Source organism: Cygnus atratus, chromosome 7 (genome assembly GCF_013377495.2).
Source record: "Cygnus atratus isolate AKBS03 ecotype Queensland, Australia chromosome 7, CAtr_DNAZoo_HiC_assembly, whole genome shotgun sequence".
NCBI classification, from domain to species: domain Eukaryota; kingdom Metazoa; phylum Chordata; class Aves; order Anseriformes; family Anatidae; genus Cygnus; species Cygnus atratus.
In genome coordinates, this window is record NC_066368.1 from 9,265,284 (window position 1) to 9,290,802 (window position 25,519).

A 25,519-nucleotide genomic window follows, 5' to 3' on the forward strand; every position below is an offset into this window, starting at 1 on the left:
TTAGTTATTCACTCTATTTCAAAACAAAATATCAAGATTAGCTCATTAGAAGCTAGGAGGGGTTGCTATAGATAGATTAGGTAGCTGCTTAGCGAAGGTTGTAAACCCTGGAATTCAGATGAGAGATTACTATTTTAATGAATTGAATATTTGCTTGCAGATGTCTACTTTTTATATCCTGATTTAATACCCATCCCATTTCTCAAATTTCTGTATGTGGTTACAGAATCATTGGACAAAAAAAATTATAGTTCTATTTGCAAACCTTGCAAAAACTCAAGAATTATCCAATAGACTTAGATACATCTTTTTCTTTCAACAGGATTTAATACCTTTTGCCATTCCAGAGCTGTCTCCTAGTGAAGTGATCTTGACTCTGACCGAATTTTGGATTTAATCCAACTGAGAAATGTTGTCACCTGGGTATAAACTCCTGGCTTGTTTTTTAACCCGCACTGATCACCCCAGCTCACAAGGCCATATACATAGTAGGAGCCGTTTTCTACACAAGTTAGAGGGCCTCCAGAGTCTCCCTAATAGGAGAAAATACGAAAAAGCATACAAAATTAGTTCAAAATGCGAAGCAAAACATTGACTGATATAAGAATTCCCTTCTTTCATCAAAAGACCTTGAAATTGGAATGATGGTGGGTTTTTTTTCCTAGCAGATGTATCAGCAGGTGCTGCTCAGTTCCTGAGTAGACTTACAGTTCTGGAAACAGGTCATACAACACTAGACTTTTGTGGATGTAAATTTCTGTTTAAGTCTGTGATGTATATCTGACAAAGTCAAATGAAATTTCCCAGGCATGAAAGTACCAGGCAGTCAGAGTCTGAACTCAGAAAGACAAAGATGTGATACTTAGCATAAAAGAAAACACTTGATCTTCCCCACACCATCCCCCTACCACTGATCCCCTCAGGTAACAATAACAAAAATAATTATTCTGAGCTGGTTGGTAGTTTTCAGTGTTACAGGTGATTTATCTTGCTAAGTATCCTTGCAGTGGTAGTTTTCAGCCCAGGAACCATTGTTCAAACTCCTCCCCAGATTTACAACAGTATAAATATGAACTGGCTTCACGTTTGCACTAGCTGACTTGCCCTGTAAGTATTAGCTCTGATAGTGAAGATCAGATTAGAACTGTTCCTCGTGGTAGTGGCTGTAATAGAATTGAGAGAAAAAAAGACAAGTTTTCAAGTTATTAAGAAAAAATGCCTCAGAAGCCAAACTTCCCATGCTAGTCTCTAGATCCCATAGATCTGCCTGTGGCTGACAGTGAAGACATTAGCTCTAGGGGCATATGTCTCAAACTGTACTGAAGAAAGACGATGGCTGTTGAAATAATACACTGATGGGAGAAACAGATACGTATGCAGCACCCTGCCAAAGCTATTACTCTGCACAGCCTGACTATTTACACGAAAAATTAGTGTTCAAATACAGAAAAAGCAACAGACCTGACAAGAATCAGCTCTGGGTCTCTGAAGATTTCCTGCACAAAACATGCTTTCATCCAGTAGCTGATCATATGCTCTGGGTGCATTGCATTGCTTCTGTGAAATCAGCTTGACATTGGCATCTAGCAGCTGATGGGATATATCATCTGCAGGATGTACACCAAAAATAAAAAAAAGTCACCTTCCTCCCAGTCCTGTTACATGTTGACTTTGTTCAAAATAGGAGCTTGCTTGCCATTCGTATGGGAAAGGGTAAGAGCAGGGAGGGGTGCATGGTCTAGCCTGGGAAGAAAAGAAGCATGTCTGCATTGATAAGGGTTAGAGTTTGAGCCTGGAGGCTTCACTCAGGACACTGAGCTGTTGCCTGAACAAAAGCAAAGTCAGGTATTCAGCATTTGGCTCAGATCAGCTCTACACCTGTCAGTGGTATCCTGCTTTTCAAAGGTGCTGGTGGTCTGCAGCTCCTACTGGTCCCAACGGGACTTAGAGCTGCTCAGCACTTCTCAGACTAGTGCCATTAGATGTTGTAACACATAGGCTAATGAAACAGATGAAAACTGAAAATCATGCAATATTTAAAGGCAATGATTAATTACATGGAATCTAAAGACATAACTTGACATCTAAAGGCAATAGCCAGAGTTTCAAAGCACTACATCTGTAGATAATTAAAGGTGGTTTATAAGTTAGGTTCTGCCTGAGATTCAGGAAATATTCTATTTCTGCAGTGATTTCCTGAAATGCTAATAATAGCTCTGCCCAAAGAAGGAGACAACTAGTTTGAACACATACAGGATACTTGATATTCTTTGTAGGAAAAAGAAAATAATAATAAAATTCCCCATTCACTTTTTAAGAGAGACTTTCTATTTGGAACTTTTAAAAAATGTCCATTAAATTCTGTTGGTGCATTCTGATCAAATATATGTGCTTGTCTCTTGTGGACTTCAATGGGAGTTACATCAGAAGGGAGAATTTGGTCCTGTGTATCATATCAGGCTGTATCAGTCACAAAGCACTAGGACACCTACTGCGGCCTCAGTGACACATCTTCCTTCTGCTGCTTTACAGCAACACATCAATCAGAACATGAGAAAATGCATTTTTCAGAAAATTGCCATTATCTTTTATTTAAGCATAGTAATTTCTCCCCTCAGGATTTACCATGGGCAAGAAAGGTTTTGGATAGAGCTAGTTCAACTTGAAAAGCCTTGGTTGGGTTTTTTATATTATTTTCCAGCACATCTGAAGATCCAGATGCTGCTTCTGAAAAGCTTTATCTGACCCAATGGGCTGGAAAACAATGTGAAAGTTCCAGCCTGTCTTAGTCCTGTCTTGAAACTCACAAAGTGTACAATAGTCTCTCTTGATACCTTCTTACTTCTATAGCTGGCTCCAGATGAAACCATGATATGTTGTGTCATCTGGCAAGCAGAAAACCTAACCAAACCAAAAAAAAAAAAAAATGGGGGGGGGGGGGGATTTTTTCAGAGCTCTCTGAAAAAACACAGCCAGCCCTCATGGGCTCACGTACCTGTCTCTGTTGCACCCCATCCTGAAATGAAGCAGTCAGTCCCAACGGGAAAGTAGAAGTTAGGCAGACACACTGTTTTCACGTACTTTGTTTCCACGGCACAGTGACCATCAACTGGCTTCAACTTGAGTAATGCTGGAGACAAGATAAAAGTATTTGTAACTTGTATTTTGATTTTAATCCCTAGCCATCATTATCGGTCTGTGCCACAACCCCATGGGATAGGGGCTTGCACTGACATATCGTTCACACTACGTGCTGGACCTGTCCCTATTTTTTTTTTTTTTTTTTTAGTCCTCACATACAGTGGTTTCTCCCTGCCCAACACAATTCACATCCCAAAGATTCACATGGGTATAAACCATAATTTGACATAATAATTTACAGAATACATTCTAGGAGTGGAATTTTATACTGACTTCAGTTGTGGAGAGGCACTTCAGGCAACTGATTTTAGAGCTGAGATACATTTAATAAAAAGGGTTTTACCAATATCATTGTGTGGGACACCACCCTTCTCTCTGTATTTGTGATGTACGATGATCTTCTCCACATCAAATATTTGCTCTTGATGTTCCCTCTTCTTGAGGTCTTGCTTTCCAAGAACCACTTGGAGATTTTCTGCTGGCTCTCTGCAAAAAGAGTAAAGTAAACAACATTATCTATTGTGGTGGTGCAGACATTACAGACCTTGTATATCAATGGTGAAAACCTGCGGCTTTAGTATCTGGAAGTCAAGACACTGCTTCCTGTTGTGGAGCATGACCAGAAGATTTCCTAAGATTGTTATAACTGGGCTTGGTCAGGAAAACTCTAGCGTTGGACAATACACGTGCTCTTAACTTGTTGCAGTCATTAAACAAAATGAGTTAAAGCTGTATGAACATGCTTTTTAATTTTATTATTGTTTTTTAATTTATTATTTTGATTCTTTTTATTTTGGGGCAGACTGGCAGCGTACAAATAGTCTATTACCATGGCTGTGATGCTGAGTGCTAACTCACAGAGCCATGGGATTACAATCCTTCGCCACTGTCTAAGCACACTTAAAATCATCTGTGCTGGAATGGTCTCTAGAGTGTAATTTACCAATTTTCAAGGGTAGTGGCTTCCAACCTCTTCAAAAAAAAAAAAAAAAAAGAATTCTCAAGGAAATGTCATTTTCTGAGCTAGCTGGCACATAAACAATTGGAAACAAAAAGCATGTTTGTGCTCTTCTAAAGATCTTAACTATGATGCAATTTGTCAGGTTGATCATGGTATCCCAATAATCCCTGAGATTTTCATGGGTGTTTTCTTTCAAATACTGTAAAAACCTTCTTATAGTCCTCCTGTTTTCCTCTCACACACTTATTTTAGCTCATTTTAGATGAGTGAGGTGTAAGTTTAATTTCTAATTCCAGCAAGCACCATTTTTTTCATATACACTTATACATTTTCATGTGCATGTTCTTCTTTTTTTTTTTTTTTGGTATGTTTTCCTTTCAATTTGATTCCCAGAATAATTTGGATTGTAAATCATTTGAATGTGAAGCTGTCTTTAACTGCCACCCTGTTTTTTTTTATATGTTTATCTACCCTAGGCACAGGACATGCACCTACGTAAGGCAGTGTCCAGCAGTAAGAACCCAGCACGATTTAATTAGCACTCCACCACAGAAATGTGTGCTTCTTCTTGAAGTCTTTCTCTGCAGAGACACCATCCAGGGATGTTTGCCAGCTGTAGTTTTAACTCCAGCATAGATCCTCTTGAGTGCCCTCTGACCTTCTGGTTGTCCACATGTTTTGAATATTGAATTTGTTCCGCTTGGGTCTGCTAGGCTGTCTGTTGGCCATTGGCTCTCCTGAGCTGTGTTGGAAAAGGCAGCAGATGGGTAATGCAGAGATAATATCAGACAGGAGGAGTTAAGCAACGGGTGGTGACCTGCTCATCCAGACACCTACACACTGCCAAACAGCTCACTTCTAATTCATTACTCTACCTGTTCCTGAGCAGGGTGAAATGTCACAGAAGTCCCACTCCACTTCATTATTTTTTCTGATGTAGCACCAGGGTTTTTGATCCTCATCAGGATTCCTGAAGGGAACAGTTGAGCATCAGCCAGAGTGGGGAAGTCTCCATGAAACTGCAAAGGAGCTAAGGATGCTTAAGAGAGCGGCCTCATGCTCCCATAAAAGAGCCAGGCTTTGAGAGATACTCTTTCATAAGATTTGACAAAGATACCTAAGATAAGGAAGTGCCGCTTCTGCCATTTTACTGTCCCCTTACCTGTCTTAATCCAGAAAAAAAAACAAGGGAAATTGAGGACTGCTTCTGGAAGCCTCACTTCAGTGCAGTGACTTAGGGAATGCAGCCCTAGCATCCTCGTATTTTATAGACAGGCACTGTCTAGAAATACGCGAGATTTTAACACCCTCAGTTTGCCAAATTCCTGGGAGCAGTTTGTACTCAGTGATCTCTTTGATACTGACCTCTACAGCTGCTTCTTCAAAATATTACCTGCAGAAGTTATGTTCACCGATGCCATAAGTGTCGGCATCCTCCATAAATGCATTAACAGGGAGGTCCAGGAGCAAATGGGAATTCCAGTGCAGGCAGGTCTTGCCATTCTCTGCTTGGTTCACTCTTCCTCTGTACCCAAGGGAGTCTTCTTCATAACAGTCATCCAATCCTGTAAGAAGACAATGTTGACATGAAAAAGTCTTCATAAAAAGTTGCTCCTTGCCTGAAGTGGCTCCTCTTCCTTCCCTTCCTTGCCTTACATTAATTTGATGAGGGATCAAAAGGACCCATGGGATCACATAGTGATATCTCTTGGCCTAGACAGGCCAGAAACAAGAGTTATGTCCCAGCATCTGTCCAGCTTGAAGCTTGATTGACTTCAAACACCCGAAAACTCGTTGCATGGTAAGGACCACCCAACCATGTATCAACAGCTGTCCCCAGCCTGGGGAGGCACAGACAACCGGCTGTGAACCTTCCCTACATCATCTTTCTGGTGTTTAAGGAAAACCCGATGTTCCTTCCCCACGGGTCACATACAAACCCTGGAGAACATGCGCTCACTCATGCTCTACCAGTGGGAGCCTGCCGAAGCACAGCTCAGAAAACATCGGTATGGGAACAGCTTTGATCCCCTTGGATGATGGAGGCTGCAGTGCTCAGCTTCTTCCCCTGACACCCTCCCCAAGGAGGCCAGTGGTCAGGCTCTTGGTGGGGAAGGCCTTGGTCGGCCCAGCTGCAGGGTGAAGGCAGCCTGAGGAGGGTTAGCCCCAGCCTCCCTGGGGGCCGTGACGTACCGATCTCACAGAACCTCCCTCTGAATGGCTCAGGGCACTTGCAGGTGAACTTTGATCTGATTCTGTGCCGTATGCAGGTTCCTCCATTCTTGCATGGGTTTGGCCTGCATTGTGAAGATGCTGTCAAGGTGGAAAACAGAGAAGGCCTTGCAACTCTCCTGGATGCTCCACAGCCGCTCACACACCCCATGGAAATCCAGGAAAGCCCCCGTTTAGCCTCAAACTGAAATTCTTATCAACTGAACCACCACGCTGTACATGTGGTGAGAACCATCCCATCCCCACGGCTGGGACCTGCAGCCATCTCGGCCAGAGCAGGACTGAATTGCCACCCAGTCCCACCACCACCCACACAGCACCCCACAAAGTGGGAGCCCCTTCTGCTGGGGCTGTGCTCACCGTGGTGGCAGTCCGGTAACTTGTAGGGATGACTGCAGCTGCACTGAGAGTAAGGTGGGGTTAGAGTAACAAGACAGTCTCCTCTGACGCAGCTCTTCTCCAGACACATGTCCTTCACTGTGGGAAACAGGTAAACAGGTAAACGCTTTGCTTCACCAGCGTTTGTGCACGCACAGAGCTGTGCCCCCACAGGGTGGTGGAAAGCCATGCTTTCTCCTGACTCCCCAGGAGCTGGTCACCCAGCTGTCACACCATACCACGTAGCAGTGTGGCTTGGGATTTTCCTTCTTGTTCAAGCATCTACAGCAAAAAGGCTGCAAGACCAACGAGCAGCTCACCAGTGTCCACGTTGGGTGGGAGGGTACAGAGGTGCACTTTCTGCACACCAGAAGATTGTTACTGATAACTGCTTTAGACAGACTTGGGTTCGGACCACGAGCTAAGTGCAAGACATATTGACGTGACTGCAGCGGGCTGCTAAAACCCTCACCTCAGTGAACAGTGGGTTTATAAAGCCCCAGTGGTTGCTTCTATTGGCAGAGCCATGGCAGTAACATCAGCTGTGGAACAAGGAGCGTCAGCCAGCAAGGAGCGATTACCTTTCTCGCAGGTAGTCCCGGTGTATGGCTTGGGGCACACGCAGCTGAAGCTGCTTCCTCTCTTCTCACACCGCCCATTGTTCTTGCAGGGATCAGAGGAGCAAGGGTCAGCTAGAGTAAGAATGGAGGGCTTTTAGTTTGCCTTTCAGCTTCTCTACCTCCTCACTTGTTCTTCCTGCCCCCCTCCCCCCCCCCCCCCCCCCCCTTTTATTTTAATGATGCAGAAGGCTGGGCACAGCATCCAGTGTAACACACACCATGGTTCAGCAGCCACAGGAGCACCTACAAATTGCTGCAGAATTTACTGTAAGGTCTAAGAGCTCGTGGCTTTGGGTCTGGAGCTCTCCAACTCCCTTTACAAGCCTGTAATGGAGCAGATTTGCCTCTGCAGCAGTGAAAGAAGCAGATGTGTTCAGAACCAGAGCTGGCCCTGGGCATCTGCCTCCATGTGCTTAGTGCAGTGGTGGCTGGATCTGGCATTGCCCTGGCTGCAGCATGGCACTGAAACTCCCCTGGAAAAGCTGTCCACCACTGTTATGCTATGTAATACCCCCGGGGTATAAACACCACCGTGCTGAAGCAGCCAGTGTTGGGGTGAGCAGGGCCAGCCTCGTGCCAGCTCTGCTTCCCTTGCACCAGGGTATGAGCAGGGACATGGTAGGCAGCCTCCCGCCTCTCCTCGTGTGTTCCCTAAGCAGTCCAGAGGACCCTTTTCTGCTCTCCTGAAGTTTGGCAAAATAGAAATAGGAAAAAAAAAAATAAAAGGAAACGTGCTCTACATTTGGTTCCCAGCATAAATACAGAACATATATCCCATGAAAACAGCAATTATGTCTTACAGTGTCTATAGACAAATAAGCCTGTGCTTTTTTGTAGTAGCAATCAGAAATGTTCTGCCTGATCAGAATCCATTCTGTGAAACCCAGAGATAAAACACAGGCTCCTTAAAAAAGAAACACAAAGGAGAACACAGCAAACAATCCTCCTAACTCATCCCTTTGATGCAGGGGTTTCACCAGCACGCTGGCAGACGAGGCCTGCCGCACTCCGTGAGCGCGGGGCTGGGATTTCACCCTTCCTTACCCCCCGGCCCACCCCGGAGCACCTTGCTGGGTGTCGCTGTAGCCAAAGAACTCCTCAAACCAGTCGGGGTCCTCCAAGGTCTGCATCTGGTGGAAGAGGTCCTCCTCGGCCTGCGTGTACTCGTCGTAGTACTCGTAGTCATCGGCGGCCTCGTCTGTGGGGAGGAGAAGGGAATGGACGCGTGGAGGAGTTACAACTGCTACAAGGCCACCCCTGCATGTGGCTGTCCCCTGCCATGGCCTTGCCACCGCTGCCGGAGGGAGCTGGAGGTGCTGGCTCCTGCCAGGATGCTTGGGGCAGTGGGACGCAGGGGCTTTGCCATTTGGTGGCGGGGGGCCCTGCAGGCACAGACACGAGGCATGGGTGGCTGCCACCCGCAGCGCATGAAGCCGTGCGAGCAGGAGAGGTTTCCTTTGTCTCGCTGCTTTGATCCCCAGCACCTCTGCTGCTGGCAGGGGGAGAGCAGCGAATCTCCGAGCCCACAGAGCCCCTCTGAGGGCGCAATGTCCCCGCCATGCCATGGGACATGTGCCACAGAGCATGCCGATGCTTGCCAGCATCCCCCAGCGCTTCGCCAGCCTGTGTTTGGGGCAGCTGAATCGCGTGGGCATGCAGAAGCCCCGCCAGAGTGTCAGAGACGAGCTATGGTAATGAGCACTGCTAAACTGCGAGCTGAGAGATTTTGAAAAGCTCTCCCCTAGGGCCGGACTGATGGCCCCACGGATAATGCTCTGCCTTGAACTGATTATCAACTACATTATCTTAGTTTTCTCTCCTCATTCATTCTCTTGCAGCCTTTATCTTTATTCTTTCTTTGCTTCTGAAAAAAAAAAAAATCCACTTTTGTACAATGGGTGTTTTATATTTCATATTAAAATAGAACCGTCTTTTTTCGTCTTTTTTTTTTCTCCTTCCTACAAGCCAACTCTCATTTCTCACCAAAAAAAAAAAAAAAAGAGAGGAAAGTTTCACCTCATTTATTGCTATGTCAAGTCAAGACTCCTTTTCCTCAGCTCATTATTTCCACAGGAGCTAAGTCTCGACAGTGTGCAAGTGTTGCAGAAGTGTGTGCCGTGCTGAGGAACAGAAGGATCTTGCTGGAAGATAAGGACATTGTCTACGGTGAACAAAATTAAATTTAATGTGATGTAGTTAAGAAAGGAAAACAAAAAGAGGGTTTTGCCTGAAATGCAACCTGCGAGCTCACTTTGTCTGAGGGGAGATTTTGCAGGCGGACTTGAGTTGGAGGGAATATTGTGAAGGAGCCTGATTTTGTTTCCCTGTTTATTTTCAAAATCTTAGCAGGGAGCGTTGGCTTTTGTTCCACAGGTGCTTTAAGGAACTATTCAGAGAGATGGGGTAGCCTTTTTTCTATAACAGACATACCTGGTAAAAGTTGTGAAGGATGAACAGGGGAGTTATAGCTGCTCAGAGCACACTGCAGACATGCCCAGCATGCTTTACAGGGGCGAGAGAGGACTTTGCTGAGCTGGTAGCCGGAAAAAAACAAGTGCTCCCAACAAGCACAAATAGCAAAGTTGTTGCAGAAGCATCTACCGACTACTCAGTGTAAGGATGGTGTTAAGAAATGATGATAGTGTCACTTCATTTTGTTACATTAGTGTCAGTCCTTAGCAATGGATCAGTCATTTATTAAGCACCAGAAAAGAAAGAACAGAAACCCCTGACTTGGGTACATCAAACTGAAAGACGTCTTCCTGTTTATCATTGCTTCAACACTAAATAACTATTTGGCTTCCACGTCTCTTACTTAAGAAGTGTTTCCATTCCATTTTTTAAATTATTCATAACAAGCCATAGGTTTAGTAAAGCAAAAATAGCATTTTTTTAATCTGAGCACATAATTAACACAGCCTGATACACTGGTTGATTTAAACATATTATTAAATCAGAGTGCTCATTCTTTATAAGTGCTGGAAAACCTTAACATGCTTAAAAAAGCAGTGATCTGACATTTGTCACTGAAATGTGACTATTACATGAAATTAAATTAGACATCCTGCATGCAAATTTTCAAAGAATAACTTTCCTCTGTGTAGTACAGAAAAAAAAAATCCCCCCATAATTGATAGGCAGAGATTGACTTTTAAAGCTTCAAATCAGCTTTGAGGTCTGGGTGATCTTTTAAACTGCTCAAGCTTTCATCTGCACTTTTTCACGTTGCCAAGAGCTGTCAATCAAGTAATGGATTTCTGATCAATATCCTCTTGTTCATTAGCTTACACGGACTCTCTCTTGCGGGGAGAACAGATATCCCAATGCCGGCAGTCACACTGTTTTCAAAACCTTGCCTGGATCAAGTCATGACTAATGTTCCGAGCGCAAAGTGATGCATTAGGATGCCATTGAGTGACCTGAATGGCAAGGTAACTTTGTTGGACTGCAGTTATCGAGATAAGTGATGTGCAAAGTTAAAGCCTATTGCCAACACAGAAAGCACCCGGCATTTATTCAAGCTCTCTGAACCTCCAGGGACAGACTGAGATCTGCCCCAATTTAAGGAGGATGAGTTTTCCTGCCACATTTCTAAATACTTTTTGTCTGCAGGTCTGTGAATAATGTAAAGTTATTTTTATGAGGCTGAAATCCTGATGGTATTTCAAAAGACAATAAGTCTCCCATTTACCTCTGCACAGACCTCTCGGTACTTCCTCCCTTCCACATGGGTTTTGGCTGGGTGCATCTGCAGCTTCAGAAAGAAATTGCAGAAGGGATAGGAACAGCTAACAGCCAAGCCCTCACTCCTTTCAAACAATTTTGGGGCTGTTACAGCCCCAGTTCTGCAGCACCTACCCCTTGGAGGGCATTGGCTGCTGATGGCTGCTGAAGGAGCCCGAGTACTTGCAGAAGCTAAGCGCTGATCTGGAAAGGTGTTTGCCACACACGTCCTATGAGGAGAGCAACACTGGTCTGGGGAAGGAACCGGTGCTACATGGGTACAGGGCAGCCGGACTCGCAGGCCGGACCAAAGCGCCAGCAGAATGAAGAGGCATGTAGTTGAAGGAGTGCACAGTGAAAGGCACACTTTTTTTTTTTGGTGGGAAAATTAATTTAATAGTTTACTAGTAAATTAATTTACTCATCATTAGTTTAATAATTTATAAGCTCAAATCTAAGAGCCACTAAATTCAAAGAAAAAAAGAATGGGGCTTACCCACAAAATCACAAAAAACTTAGCAATAAAACCACAATCTCATAGATCAAACAGGCTGCAAGAGCATGTACAAGTCCTCACAAGTTATCTACAGCCCCCACCCCACCCTCCCACCCCCTAAGATTCATCACAGCATTTCTCTTACCCACATCATAACATTACATCACCTCCAACGATTTTTTACTCACAGGATCTATCAAACACTTTCTGAACCTGCTTGCATAAGTTCCAGAGTAAGTCCCACAGTTGTGTGCAGCAAGGGAAAGCTATCCATCCTTTATCTGACCTCCAGTTTTCATGTACAGCTGGCACTGAACTGCACCAGACTCTTTCCTTACCCTCCTGTGCACTCTGCAGCTCAGCACCATGACCTCCACTCCACTCTGAGACCCACGTGCCAGACCCAGCTCATCAACAGGTCCCCAAAGCTGCACCAAGCACATGAGGCCACGGAGCAGCAGAGGATTCCTGGCTTTGAACAGCACAGCAAGCTGCAGGCGCCCTCCAGGTGTCCCCCATTACCATTGCTGCAGCCCTGCTTTGTACCCCATTGTGCCACGACCCGATGCAGAGATGTTTTCTGCACCAACACAGAGCACGTGGGAAGGCCTGGAAGTGCTGACTGTGTTATTTGTCCAGAGTCCAACAGACCTTCTCAGGATCTCAGGCCTTATTTTAAGGCATTACAAAGCCATGCATGAAGTTAATAAAACTCAATGCTAGGCACTAGCTGAGGATCTTGATGGACCAGGTTGCCAACAGTGAGGCCTGCATGCAGAGCTTCAATGGAAGAAATCAAATCCACTTACCATTCAGCAAGTCAGCCAGGAAGAACCAGGAGGTCTGCAGGGGATAAAGAAAGGCAGAGTCAGTTTCTGAAAAGAAAAATCAGCCTGGAGCGTGGCTACAGCACAACTTCTGACACGTTTCTCTTTGCCCCAGCACCGGTCAGCCAGAGAAGCTCATTACCCACTTCAGATACACCCAGGCTGCATTTTTAAGAGCTCTTTCCAAAGATCACCAAAATGCCTCAAAAACCCACACTGCTCCCAACAACCTTGGGGGAGCACCAGCTTTTCTGACCACCCAGCTCAAGTTGCAGCATGCTTATGAGAAACCTGTCCCAAACGAGTTAATTGCCTTTATGTATTAAGTGGCCATGCACTGAGTGTTTACCTAATGGCATCACAGCCAGGTGCCAGAGCCAAGAGCCATGAGATGCTGGGCAGGATGGAGCAGAGGGCAGCCCACGTGTGGGGAGCCAGCCCTCTGAGCTAGAAGGTGATCAACAGCCTTCGGATGGAGGAGAATATTTTTGGTGCTTCCTGTGAGGAAATGCCATGTGTTTGCCCTCTGACGTGGGGCTCCAGCCTTTCCTATTTGGCTTGTGATCAGGGGCAAACGACAAAAGGGAGCAGAAGGAGAAGGAAAACAACACTCAGCCTTTGAAGAGCGAGTGAGGCAGAAAGAAAATGTACCGCCGCCACATCAGGACTCATCCCCCACACGAAGATGTCAGCGTGCATCCCGTCTTGCTGTAAGTCACAGCTACAGACGGGGCTACCTGGCTGCAACGAGAGCACGTGCTAACAGCAGGTGTGAAGGAGGAGATTTGAAGCTGCATCCCTCACATGATCTGTCAGAAGAAAATGCATTTCCAAACAATTTAACGTGTGTAATCAAGGCAGTAGAGACACACAGTTACTACATGCACCTTGCTACAGATGTAATTAATTGTAAAAACACACTTCTTACTTGTGCATTATATTAAGTACTCTGTACAGAAGAGAGGCACTCTCAGCTAACACCAAGCTGTAGCTAGGAATGAGTAAATAAGCAGCCGTGAATAAGAACCTGCCCCAATAACCCAGAACAACTCCCAGCTGTGGCTGCCACCTGGAGCTCACACCTGAGCGTCCCCCTGCAGCCGGAGGCAGGGAGCACTGCCCTCCTCAGCGCTGCCCCTTCCTGCCCTGGGCTTAATGCGCTTGGAGAGGGTTTCAGGGTAGAAGCTTTTGTCTTCAAGGAGGTTGCTAAACCTTACCTGTGCTCAGGGCAGCCATTTGCTCTGGATGGGAAGGGCAGGGAGTGCCAGCATGAGCTGCATGAGGCATGGAGGTGGCTGTATCCAGCTCTTCTGTGCCTCAGTTTCCCCCAGCTGCAGAGCACAGTTGGGAGTCTCCCAGTGTCCAAGGGGAAGACTCAAATACCAAGAACAGAAGACAGAAGTGAGCCTGAGCACATTGCTATGCTAATTTTCCAGGCTACCCTTCCAAGCCTTCCCCTATGGACAGAGCTGCTTGTAAGAGGGCAGGCACCCTAAACCTCTTGCAACGACCTGGTGCCCTGGAAAATGTCCAAATTTCCTTCAGAGCAGACAGTGCCCTGTACTCTAGGGTGGCCAAGCCCCAGATTTGGGTTCCCAGTTTTGGATAAAGGCCACTGTCCACTGCCACAACACAAATGTCGTTCGGAACAAATGTTCCTGGAGCACCCAACACAGAGAGTGCCACCTTACAAGTCCAAGAGATCAACCTAATCTTTATCACAAACCTGGTGTGATAATGAAATGAAACCAAATGAAACCATTTAAACAAATGAAACCATTTTGTCCCTTTGCCCCTCACGTGCCTGATGCAGATCTGCGGGGTACAAAGCCCCAGGCCGACCTGGTCTCTCAGCATGGAGACTTTCCTCTCCCTTCTGAGGTCCACCAGACCACATTGCTTCAGACCCATTTCCACCTCCGCAAGCCAGCACGGGGCCAAATTCAACCTTTTGGCTCCCTGCACGAAGCTTTCCATGGCGCTACGTGGCAGAAGCTGGAGAAGCACCCATCTCCTTCCCTCCTGTGGGAGCTTGCCCTCTCCTGGGCATGGAAACGTGTCCCGCTGGCATGTGGGACGTGGGATGCGGGATGTGGGAGGTGGGATGGGAGACACGGGATGCGGGAGATGGGATGAGGGAGGTGGGGTGCAGGAGGTGGGACGCGGGATGCAGGAGATGCGATAGGGGGTGCGGGGTGTGATAAGGGGACGTGGGATGCGGGATCCCAGAGGGTCTGCAGGAAGGGGGCTGCAGGAAGGGGGCCCAGGAGGGGCTGCAGGCAGGCAGGGCAGCACGGCGATGTGGCCGGGCCCCTCGCCCGCCGTGCCGTATTGCTCACGGCCAGCAGAGGAGGATCTTGTCCTTCCGACGAGGTGCAATACTGCGCCCAGCCGGGAGCAGGATGCAAACAAAAGGAGGAGAAGGAGGGGGGAGAGAAAAGAAACGAGACTGTGGGGCTTGTTTCACCAAACAGTCTCCTTTCTGCAGCCCGACACTGATACTTTGTGCGTTCTCTCAAGAGGGAATAAAATCGCTGGATCCTGCTCGCGGCGGGTCCGCAGGGACGGGGGACGAAGCTGGAAGAACTGGCGGAGAGCAATTTTAAATTTTATGACTTTAGGCTCGTAAAAAAAAGAAACCCTGCAAAAACAAAATCCAGGAGAGACATTTTATGTGGGTACTGGCGTGTTGCTGAGTGTGGAGCCGATTACATTTATAGGGCTCCTAAAAAAAATGGTGGAAAAATGGCTGAAATTCAAAATCTCCTAATTTCACCTGACCTTTGTTGTCATTATCATTGCAATGATTAGCACTTGACCAAATCTTCGTTTCTCCAAAGAACCATCAAACTTTGCTAATTGGGCTTTGTACAAATGTTAAACACTGCGGATACAGGATACTCTCAATTTTTCCATTTCAACCCCTCAAGAAAGGAAGACTATTGAAATATAATAGATTTCAAACAGCAGTGCCAGAACCAGGAGCTTTCTTGGTCTCAGGACAGAATCCTACAGCTCCAACTCTGACAAAAATGTCCAGTTAATCTCTGGCAATTCTTTCTGAATAAAGCCAGGAAGATTTGACCCTAAATTCAAGGGAAATTATTTACAGCTGCCAAGGGCATTCTGCAGTTGAACTGTTGATTGTGTCTCGGGTACATTTGCTACCCCTTATTACAATCAAAATGAATAATTAAAACACAAACGCAGGTGGAGAAACAGGCAGCACAAAGGCGACAACCCAGGGTTAGGCTGTGAATTTACATGTGTGCAAACCAGAAGTAATTCCAGAGCAAATAATGTACTTATTTGAGCTGCTGTGGCAGACTAGCAGAGGGACAAAACCTGCCCCTGTACACGCGCATAATTCCCAACAAAAGCTCTACAGGAGTTCGAAAATTCAGCTACCTTGGTATGAATCGGCCTGCACGCTTAATTGCACTGCATCGTGGCAATTCTCCTGCAACTTGCCACGGAGCAGCCTCCGCAGCAGCAGCACAAACGTTGCCCCTTTCCCCTGCGCCGGCACGGCTTTGCAGCCGAGGAGGCGGTGGCACGGGGCTGCGTAGGAGGACGAGGACGGCTATTTGATCAACTTCCATCCACAACTGACATCCGGCACGAAGGAGCCACGAGGGCAGGCACAACTACTGCCTTTTCCTCGTGAACCCCTTGATCCTGCTGACAGCTCTCAGTGGGAACCTTTGTCTGGGCTGCTCGCCAAAGGAGGAGGGAATCGACGGTTCTGATGCTCTTACAATCGGCCAGATTTTTGCCTGCAACCATCTTGGATAGTGACAGTCTTTGAACTTCAAGGGAAAGTGGCTTTTCCAGCAATGACATTATATTTCTCAGCCAAGGCGATGGCTGAAGCATAATGAAAGCAGGGCACATTATCATCTGGAGCACACATGCAGCACATGTTGTATTTTTAGCCTGGGAAACCGTTCCCTTAAAGGATTCCACCAAAACCTCTGAGTTCTTCACCTCTCTGCTAGCAAGCCATCTCCTGCCTTCCACTGAACTGCAGTGTTTGCCTCAGAGTAGGTGGCACGCTCCTTATTGACCAGTCCCGGGACACCATGGGAAGTTCACATGCAATGTCTTTATTTCCCTGATTATTCGGTTGCGAACCTTTCCTGGGGTAGCACCTGACACAGTAACCACTGGGACCCAGCACAAGAGCAGCCGCACAGCCCTCGCAGGTGCTGCAGAAACCAGCCAGGTTCCCCACACAGGCGCGACCTGCTCCTGCTTTCCAAGAGATCAAAGTTTTCAAGTTAATCTTTGCACTGTGGGAGATGGCTTGCTAGCAGCTGGCTGGTTTTAAAGTTGCTCATTCGTGGATGAGGTGTGCGTGGGCTCCCCAGTGGAAAACAGAGCCAGCCTCGGATGCCAGAGCAAGGGGAAGCTCCAAAATCTGCTCCAAGGGGGCTGCACAAGCCAGAAATGTCGCACTGACGCATGCGCCATGTTATCAAACGCTTCGGCAGCCGGTGCCAGGATCGCAGGTTATGCTGCTAGACTTAAAGCTTATGCAAAGTCATTAAGACCCTTTAGTTCCAGGGGATATCAACCTGCACGCTTCAGGGCATAAGCTGATTGCCTTGGGGGGCCAGAGAGGCACGCGTCCCTCCCAGAGCGCACAGTGCACAATTAGCTGGGGGCGCTCCCAGGGCTTCCTCGCTTTTTGCTGCATCAGGAAAATTTAGGCGAGCGCTGCAGAAGGGCATTGCACCTAGTGGGGTGCAAACGGAGAGGTGTTTGTCAGCGCTCGCTCCTCTCTGCAGTGGTTTGGTCATGGCGCAGGGGAGCATAAGGCCCTCAGAGGAGAGGTGCAGTGATGGGGAGAGGGTGAGGGGAGCAGAAATGAGAGTTTACTACAGGAATGGATCCACGGGTGGGTAGAAACACTGCCATAAGATGTCAGAGAGACACTTGGGGTCTTTTCACCCTAAAATATGGTTTTCCAAGCACTGGAGACATGGAAAGACCTGTGCTGCTGATAACTGCCTCACATGTGCTGTGGGCCAGCTAGGAGATAGGCATTGATAAGTTTTCTTTGCAGTTAATATATTAGAATTAATCTTAATCTTAACTTTAATCCTTCCCATTCTGTTCCTATGTGCACTCAGTTATTGGCCTGGACATGGCTGGTGACTTCAAAACACCTCCATCACTACTAAGCATCAATTTTCCAAAGTTCCAAAATACTCAGTGAATGACCACTTCTGTTGCTCCAAGTCCTGCCCTTCCCAACAAAAACTGGGAAGACCTGTCACATCTGAAGACAATCTTTTATACAGTTGCATCTTAAATGTTAAAGTAAAGGAGCAAGTTTTGCTTTTACTTGCATTCGTGGTGCATTTTCATGCATCATGGAAATACTTTGGATTCATTCAGGTGAAACCACTTTCTCCTCAGGATATGAAAGACCAAATGGACATTGTCGCCTTACAGCCCTCCTCCAAACCCTCTGGATCCATAAATATCCCAGCTCTTTTCTGTCCTATTTTGACTGACTTAATATGAGCTACTGTCTAAATCTGTATTTGACTTCTGCTATATTACACCAATAACACTTATTAATAGGAGTGTTACAATAGGGGTGTTACTTATAAAAACTCCTAAAACCATATTTGAATAAAAATGAGAATGGTGAAAAGAGATAGTAAGGGAAAGAATGATGGAAACAGGAATGGAGGGGGGAGGTCCACAATCAATGTGCAAACTCTGTTACTTTTTATTCAAAATATTTCAGTGTAAATTCTTCTTTGGATCAAATCATTAAGGCAAAATGTCCTCTCAAAACATGTTTGTCATGCAATGGTCACGTCACAGAGACTCATTCCCCTCTTTTTTTTTTCTTTTTTTTTTCTGGGATTCATGCCAAGTGCTAAGCCAGAAACCTTGTTATATTAATTATGAAGAAAAAACATGTTTTATTAAAAACTAGCCTGCTGAATATTCTGTCGTGCTGCTTTTCAGTGACAGCAGAATTGCTTTTGCATTTTAGCAATGTTAATGAATTTTCAGGACTGGGGGAGACACGCACTGCATTTTCCACAGCAATATGTAGACCAGAGTCAGAAAAGGCTTGTCAAAGCAAACGAATTAATCTAACACTTAGAGCTAGTCAGGAAAATCCGTGCAAGACTTCACGTTGTCGAAGACTGCACCTACACCTGCCTCGCTGAGTGTGAATTAACAAACCAATTCATCGTGGGCTGATTTATATCAGACTGGGTTCCCACGACATCTGAGGACTGACACTGAGTTGCTCTAGAACTGATCCTCCCATAAGCTGTCATGTGTTGGTGGATCAAGTATGCCACATCCACTGCTGCCAGTGGATGGATAGTCCCGATGATACACTAATTAATAAAAACCCTAGCGTGTCGCAAAAATAACTGCTTATAAACTCACCAAGCTCTTCAAAAGGATTCATCACCTATTAAAGCCCCTCACTACATATTTTTCCCAAAGGACTCAATTTAAACATGTCAACATCTAAAATTTTGAAATGAATTTCCGTAAATATGAAATCACTGTACATAGGAATTGGCATTATAAAGCGGGAGTTTGAGGGTACCTGGAAGTCTTTCATGAGAAAATCTACTTGATTGCGGTGCTTGGAGAAACAAAAGAAATATTTTTAAAACTGAGTTGCAACTTTGCTTTGGTACAAGCCATTCTTTCATTCTTCCCTGAAGATGAGCTGAAGAGACTTGGGGCAGTACTGCCAGCCCTACCCACGCAGGGCTCTGCCGTGCTTTGCCGGACATTTTGCTGCTAACACACCTCTAGAGTTAAGAGCAATGACCATTCAGCCATCTGAAATGTATGGCTGGGATAAATTTTACCTTCAAACAAAGATGTTGCAAAACCTCCCAGCCCGAGCACAGCCTGAGCCTGAGCTGTTCAACCTGTGAGCCTGTCCTCACGGCAGCTGTGGTGGCTGCATTAGCACATGGGGCACCGCACCTTGAGTGCCCACGTTCAGCCCAGGACCATCACCATGCCCTGCCTGGGGACAAGGTAGGTGGGCAGTCCCTGTTCCTTACCCTCTCCAGCTGCCCAGGAAGGGTTCAGCAAGGTACAGGACTGGCATGCAGCAAGTAAAGCGAAATAAAAACATACTCACGCACAAATGTGTGCTCCCTAGGAAAAGGATCAGTGGAAGAACCTGAAGGGACAAAGCGCCGTTAGCCATCCTTGCACTGCTCTATTTGTTCTGAAATTAGCTTTTTTCTTGTTGCCTATGTTTTTTCAGATGAGGCACAATCATTTGAGGGTGAGCTAATTCAGCACAAATAATTAACTGTGCTTCAAATATTGTTTAATGTTCAACAGATTGCCCTGATCAAATAAGTGCATCCTGTCCAGATAATCACTGCATTGGCTGCTGGTAAATGTTCCAAACCAGTAACTATCCAACCTGGAAACAGTATAAACTAATGGCAAAACAAAGTATTTTTCTTGTATTAGAAATATTTTTCTTCTGTTATTGTCATTTTAAATAGGTAGGAGTCAGAGTTATTTCTGTCCCCTCCACCTGAAAAAACAGTGAGATCCAGTTAAAAATTATAAGATTTTTAGAAACAAGAAAACATGCTTTTTATTATTTTCTAGGTTTCAAACATCAAGGCTCATGTTCTCAAGCATTTTTCCACAGATTTGAGAACTTGAGATCCATTTTTTGATAAAAACTGAAATTCTCAATTAACCCCCAGTGCCTAGAAGCTGAAGCATTTACAATGGTGGCAACTGAGGGAATCACAATACAAGAACAAACAACCCCCTATTACAGAAATGCCATCAGTTGTTTTACTGATCAGATCTTGTTTGTGCTACGTGTTAAGAGAGAAGTGAAAAGATATACTCTTCTCCCAAATAATTTAAAGGCCAAGAGGATGAAATCCAGTAGAAATATAGTGCCTTGAGATCACAGCCCACTTTCACAGGGAAGTCCCTGGTAATACGTTTTCTCCGTGTTTATAAAGCTGAGCACGTTCCACACCACCAGGAGGAAAAGAATATGATTGCCTGTTGGAAGGACTTGAACAGTGTACAGTAAATATAACCAACAGGGAGAGGGCATCCACATGTTGAATATGAGGAAGAAAACAGTGAAATCATGACGGCCTCAAGCTTTCCCACCCTGAACGATATTTTTCCTGGTGAAAAAAGGTAAGATGTGAGCGCTCGATTACAGGCTCTGTGGCAAGTGCTAAAATTTGGATGCCAGGAAACCTTCTTTCTGATGATTGCTCACTTTGGAGCCTGAGCGTCATGGGGTAGCTTTCATACATCAGGAAATAAACAAAGAATTTAAGTATGATAATTATGCCACACGTGCATAATTTAAGCAGGTGCCTACAAGCAAAACATGTTTGAGATTTAGTATGTTGGTGGCCACACATTCAGGTTTGAGAGATTCCAGATTCTTTAACTAGTTGGAAAGACAGCAAGATGAAAGGAGTTAGATAATGCACAACTTTATGTAATGTGTCCTTGAGTAAGCTGATTTGCACTGAATTTTAATAGAGCCCTGATTCATCAAATCTCAAACAGAATTAAGGTATGGACTGGATCCTAATAACATCATGCTTTATATCCATGAAAGATAAATTAAAGGATGCAAAACTGCTATTGACAAACATTGATTATATGTACTTTGATGGACTTTGAAGTTGTGCCAGATGCGTCTTGTCAGCCTCCAAAGTTTTCTTTTAAATCTCATTGCATAAGGCTTTTACTTTTTAATTATTTTTTTCCCTCAGCCTCTTTGATCAAGAAAAAATGTAGATCATATTTGCGTGATGCTATTTCCTATGCATTTTATTTAGATATGCCCTAGTGCACAGCTCATGATATGTAAAAAACATTACATGGCACCTAGTAATCTAAACCTGTTATCCTGGGTGCTTTTTAACACTTAATTGACCTTCTCAAGCTGCTGAGTGAAATCTGTCTATGTGCAGAGTGTTAGCACAATGCCTGCTCATATCCTCCTGTGCCACATAAACCTTAAGAGTAAGACACAAGTGACAGAGATGCCACTGGCTCTTTGTTCCTGGGAGATTTTTGCCCACTGCAGAAATCCTACCCATCCTTTTCATTCTGTCACTGTTGGAAAAGGGGTCCTCATGCCAGACCCCATGGAAGGGCAAACCTGCTCACAACATCTATCAATTTCAGAAGATGGGTTAAAGTTTAAATGAGTGAAACTCCTTTATTTTTCCTATATGTGCAAATGTCTTTTCACTAGGAAGCTTTAAGAAACTTAAAAGCAGCTTTGGAGACATTTTGATTCTTAAAGTTGTTAACCTGCTTATGCCTTCTTGCTTTCCTTGTCCACAAGTATATGGCCAACCCTTTCATGGCACAGCAGGTGCATAAAGTATGTTGCTATGCATAGTAGAAAGCTTCAAAGGCAGTGAAGGGTTTGGGCCCAGTTGTTCTTTTTCTTTGAGTAGACCCTTTCCCACATCTCCAAACCCATTTTCTGGCTTGCTCACCAGACATCAAGTGCTTCTCTGTGACAGTTTAGGTGGCTTCAACTAAAAATATGGAGAAAAAATGTAGAGAGGAACTAACCAATCCTTTAAAATTGAGAATGAATAGGTGGAAACAACTGCTTAAAATGCTGGAAGAGAACTGTGGTGGACTGGAGGGCTTCTGCAGTCATCTATACTGCCTCAAACAAATCATTTACTCTCAGTATTCCTTTGCTTCCCACCTGAAGAGTGTGGGTGGCAACACCTCCTCTTTCCCTACGTGTTGCCTGTTTAGACAACAAACTCTTCTGGTTTACTATTTTTTTCCTATGTTAATGAACAGCTCCAGGCACAAGAGGTGCCTTTTCTTGACTGTGGTGCGTAGTGCAAAAGTAAGAAAAGAGTAACTTAAAGGACTGTACTCTCAATGATTTATTTAGAAGTACTACTGAGTATTATACTCTATAATGGTTGGGTAATTCTGTTGCCAAAATAAATACCAGAAACATCACTTTGTCAATCTTTTTTTTTTTTTCCCTTGTTTTTCTTTTTTCCTCACTAAAATAAGAATTTCCATTGTATAGATATTTACCTGGACGTTTCTTTGCCACGATGCACAGCCAGCAAATTCTGATTTTGGAAAGCATTTCCAACCCTTCCTGGCTGATAGCTCTTCATCTTCCAACATAAAGCAGAAGAGAATGAATGAACAACATGCTGTGCTGGATATGCATGTGTGTGCGGATTATTATGGTATTGGGTATGGTAACTGCAAATATAGCTATTCATACCTGAAGGAACAAATCGCCACAGTTGTCAGTGGAGAGAGGAAATTCCTAATGTAAAAGAAAAACAAAAACATTTAATAATCAACTTTAATACAAACAGTGATTCTAGAAATACTTGCCTGCATCAGGCACCAGCACAGTGCCCGCAAGAGCATGAACAAGTCTCTAGGAGGGTCAGATAAGAACTTTCTTCACACACAGAAGCAATGCTGTGGAATATGCAAAGATCAATGCTTTGGCTTTGGCCTTTTCCACTGCTACAATTTTGTGGCTTTCTTTAATTAACCTAATAACTCAAAATCTGTATGTATGTTCATGCTACCTTTTTTTGTGTTCCCTCTATTTCCCTTAAACAAAAGCCTTTTTCAAACTGCAAATAAAAATAAGAAAGCAGGAGCCCTATTATTCCTCTTTATGCAAAAGAACCAGAGTTGAGCGATAGTATTGGGAACTGACTTTTAATATCAACTCTGGGAAGGGGAGGAGGGGTATTCTCTTTGTGAAACTCATCTTGGTGCAGAAAGCCAGCATGAGGTCTAGACACCACTTAAATCAACATTTAAAGTGTTGCGGTTGCATTTTGTTTCATAATTCTCTCTAGCAGCAAATTCCCAGTGATGGTTTCAATTCTTGGGCTCAGATCAAAAGCAGAGTAAAAATTTAAAGACAAGCAAACAAACAAAAACCAGAATAAGTGCAGGCAGCAGAAAGTTCTGTTGGACGTGAAAGAAGACACTTCCCTTGTCCCTGCTGCTATAACCCACCCGAAATACTTCAAAGGCTTTAAGCAAACTCAAACATAGAGCAAGGCAGGGCTTGGCTAGTTAGGAGGAGAGGCAATCTGGCTCCAGAGGTACACACTGTGCCCCACATCTTCTCTGACACTGATGTGGCACTGAGCCCTTGAAGAACAACCTGCCACACAGGAACTTTATTCTTGCCCCCGGCCTGAGATTGGTGTATGCCCTGGCCATGATGTTTTCTGTCCCTTTCTGCCTCTTGGGTGTTCTTTTAAATCTTTCCTGTAACAGCTGCGAATATTCTTGTTAGCTGCACAGCTCTGTGAGCCTATTTTTGTGTCTTGAAGCTGCCTGCTAAAAGCATTAAAACTGTAAAGCGGTGGACGAAGAAAGGCAGTTTTGCTTTCAAGCTGAAAAACATGCATCAAAGCTCCTGCCATAAATTTATGGAGTATTAAAAACAAACAAAATGTGACCGTAGGGTAACATCATTTTAGGAAAGATGCGATGGCCTACCTCAAAGTCTGCATTTAATGTGCGCAGCTCTCACTTTAACCTGCCTAGGCTATGAATCCCAAGGGCCAAATTCTGTTCAACCACCCTAAAACAGATTATTTTCACTCTGGAAAGGTAGAGCTAATATAGTTACTGTGCTCTGGTTACAAACGCTGCTTTCACAGGCTCCAGTGGTCCTTCAGGGGACACCAGCCCGAGGGAATTTGGACAAGCCATGCCCCTGTGAGGGGATCTCTGACAGGGAGATGGATGCAGTGTCAGGCCTGGTCCATGCTGTGGGAGCTGGGGAGAGCTGGCATGAGCTGACAATGCTGCCCTGGTGTTCTGGGAGAAAAGAGAGGTTTTCTGAAAGGTGCAGCCTTTGGGTTTTTGAGCCAACTGCCCCCCAAACACCTCAGATACCAGCAAGCAAATCAACTGAAGGTAGGAACCTCTGCCACCTCCTCACACAGGGCTCCTGTGGCATACACCAGCTGCCGTGGGTAGTGCACAACTGCTGAGGTGGTCCTCAGCCATGAGCTGCATGGAAAGGGCAAGAAACAAAGTAAGCAGAGGTGCATGGACCTCCAGGGTCTCTCCGTGTCCTGTCTGTGCTGAGAAAGGCACCGATCTGCCCGGGCACCCAACACTCTGAAGCCATCAGGCCCCGCGTAGCAGCAAGCCCTGGCATGCATCTTGGTGCCACTTTCAGCCAGCATCCACGTCTTTTCTTCTTTCATGCAGTGCAGATGACACCAGCCACAGTAATAATTTATTTTTACAATTCCCCAACAAGCTAAATATAATGAACATTATGGCAAATACTTTTTTTTCCTGTTGAAGAAGCAAAAACCTAATGAAAGCTGACCTCCATGTTATTTTGCATGCATTTAGAGGCAAGCACAAACTAAGCAACACCTGGTTAAAAAAAAAAGCCTCTAAAAGACATGCCTTAAAATAATTACTTTAACTTTTTGACATATTTTTTTCTTTCCTATTCACTGCAGTGCTGCTGGTTTAAACAGGAGCCAGGCATGTTCAATGGGACAGTGGGATATCATCTGTTTCCTGTTGGGAATCCAACAGGAGGTCATGGAATAATATATATCCTAAATATTTGGGAACTCTTTGGCAGAATAATTTAGCATACTATGTTATTAATTATCTAAATGATAGATAAAATAACAGACAAATCATTTCAGGTGCAACTGTGCACAGCTGCTATGAGCACTGCTTTGCAGTTCTGAGAGAGTCAACACAACTTGCTTGAGTAAGAACCATACGTCTACATTATTCTTCTTAGGTGTTTACATTTCCTTGTGCAGAACTGTGAATAAGAATAACCTTTTTTTTTTTTTTTTCTTCTCGAGTTTTAATTTAAGTACTAATGCTCAATACTACACATGAGAAAGAGTTAGCCATCTGAGTGGATGCACAGCTGAAGCAGTGCACAGTTGGAGCCCCTGCCTTGCCTCCTTGGTCCTCATACCTCATGGAAGTGGTGATGAAATACCTAGCAGCTCTAATACTTATGTCATGTTTATCTTGGCTTCATGTTTAACTTGGCTGGCCTAGCATGATGAGCAGGGCCAATTTGGTTGGATCTTGATTTCTTTTC

The 25,519-nt window shown here is 44.9% G+C and overlaps 1 protein-coding gene across 1 annotated transcript; it reads right to left on the reverse strand.

Annotated features, from left to right (window-relative positions):
- Positions 1-356: 356 nt before the first annotated feature.
- HABP2 (hyaluronan binding protein 2) lies at positions 357-14,355 on the reverse strand. The gene is made up of 13 exons (XM_050711956.1): positions 14,179-14,355; positions 12,361-12,394; positions 8,399-8,530; positions 7,294-7,404; positions 6,695-6,811; positions 6,296-6,415; positions 5,496-5,667; positions 4,978-5,072; positions 4,598-4,844; positions 3,485-3,627; positions 2,996-3,130; positions 1,462-1,607; positions 357-533 (listed from the first exon to the last, which is right to left on the reverse strand). Exons 1-13 carry the CDS (start codon positions 14,353-14,355, stop codon positions 357-359), a joined length of 1,806 nt encoding a protein of 601 aa, XP_050567913.1.
- Positions 14,356-25,519: the final 11,164 nt, after the last annotated feature.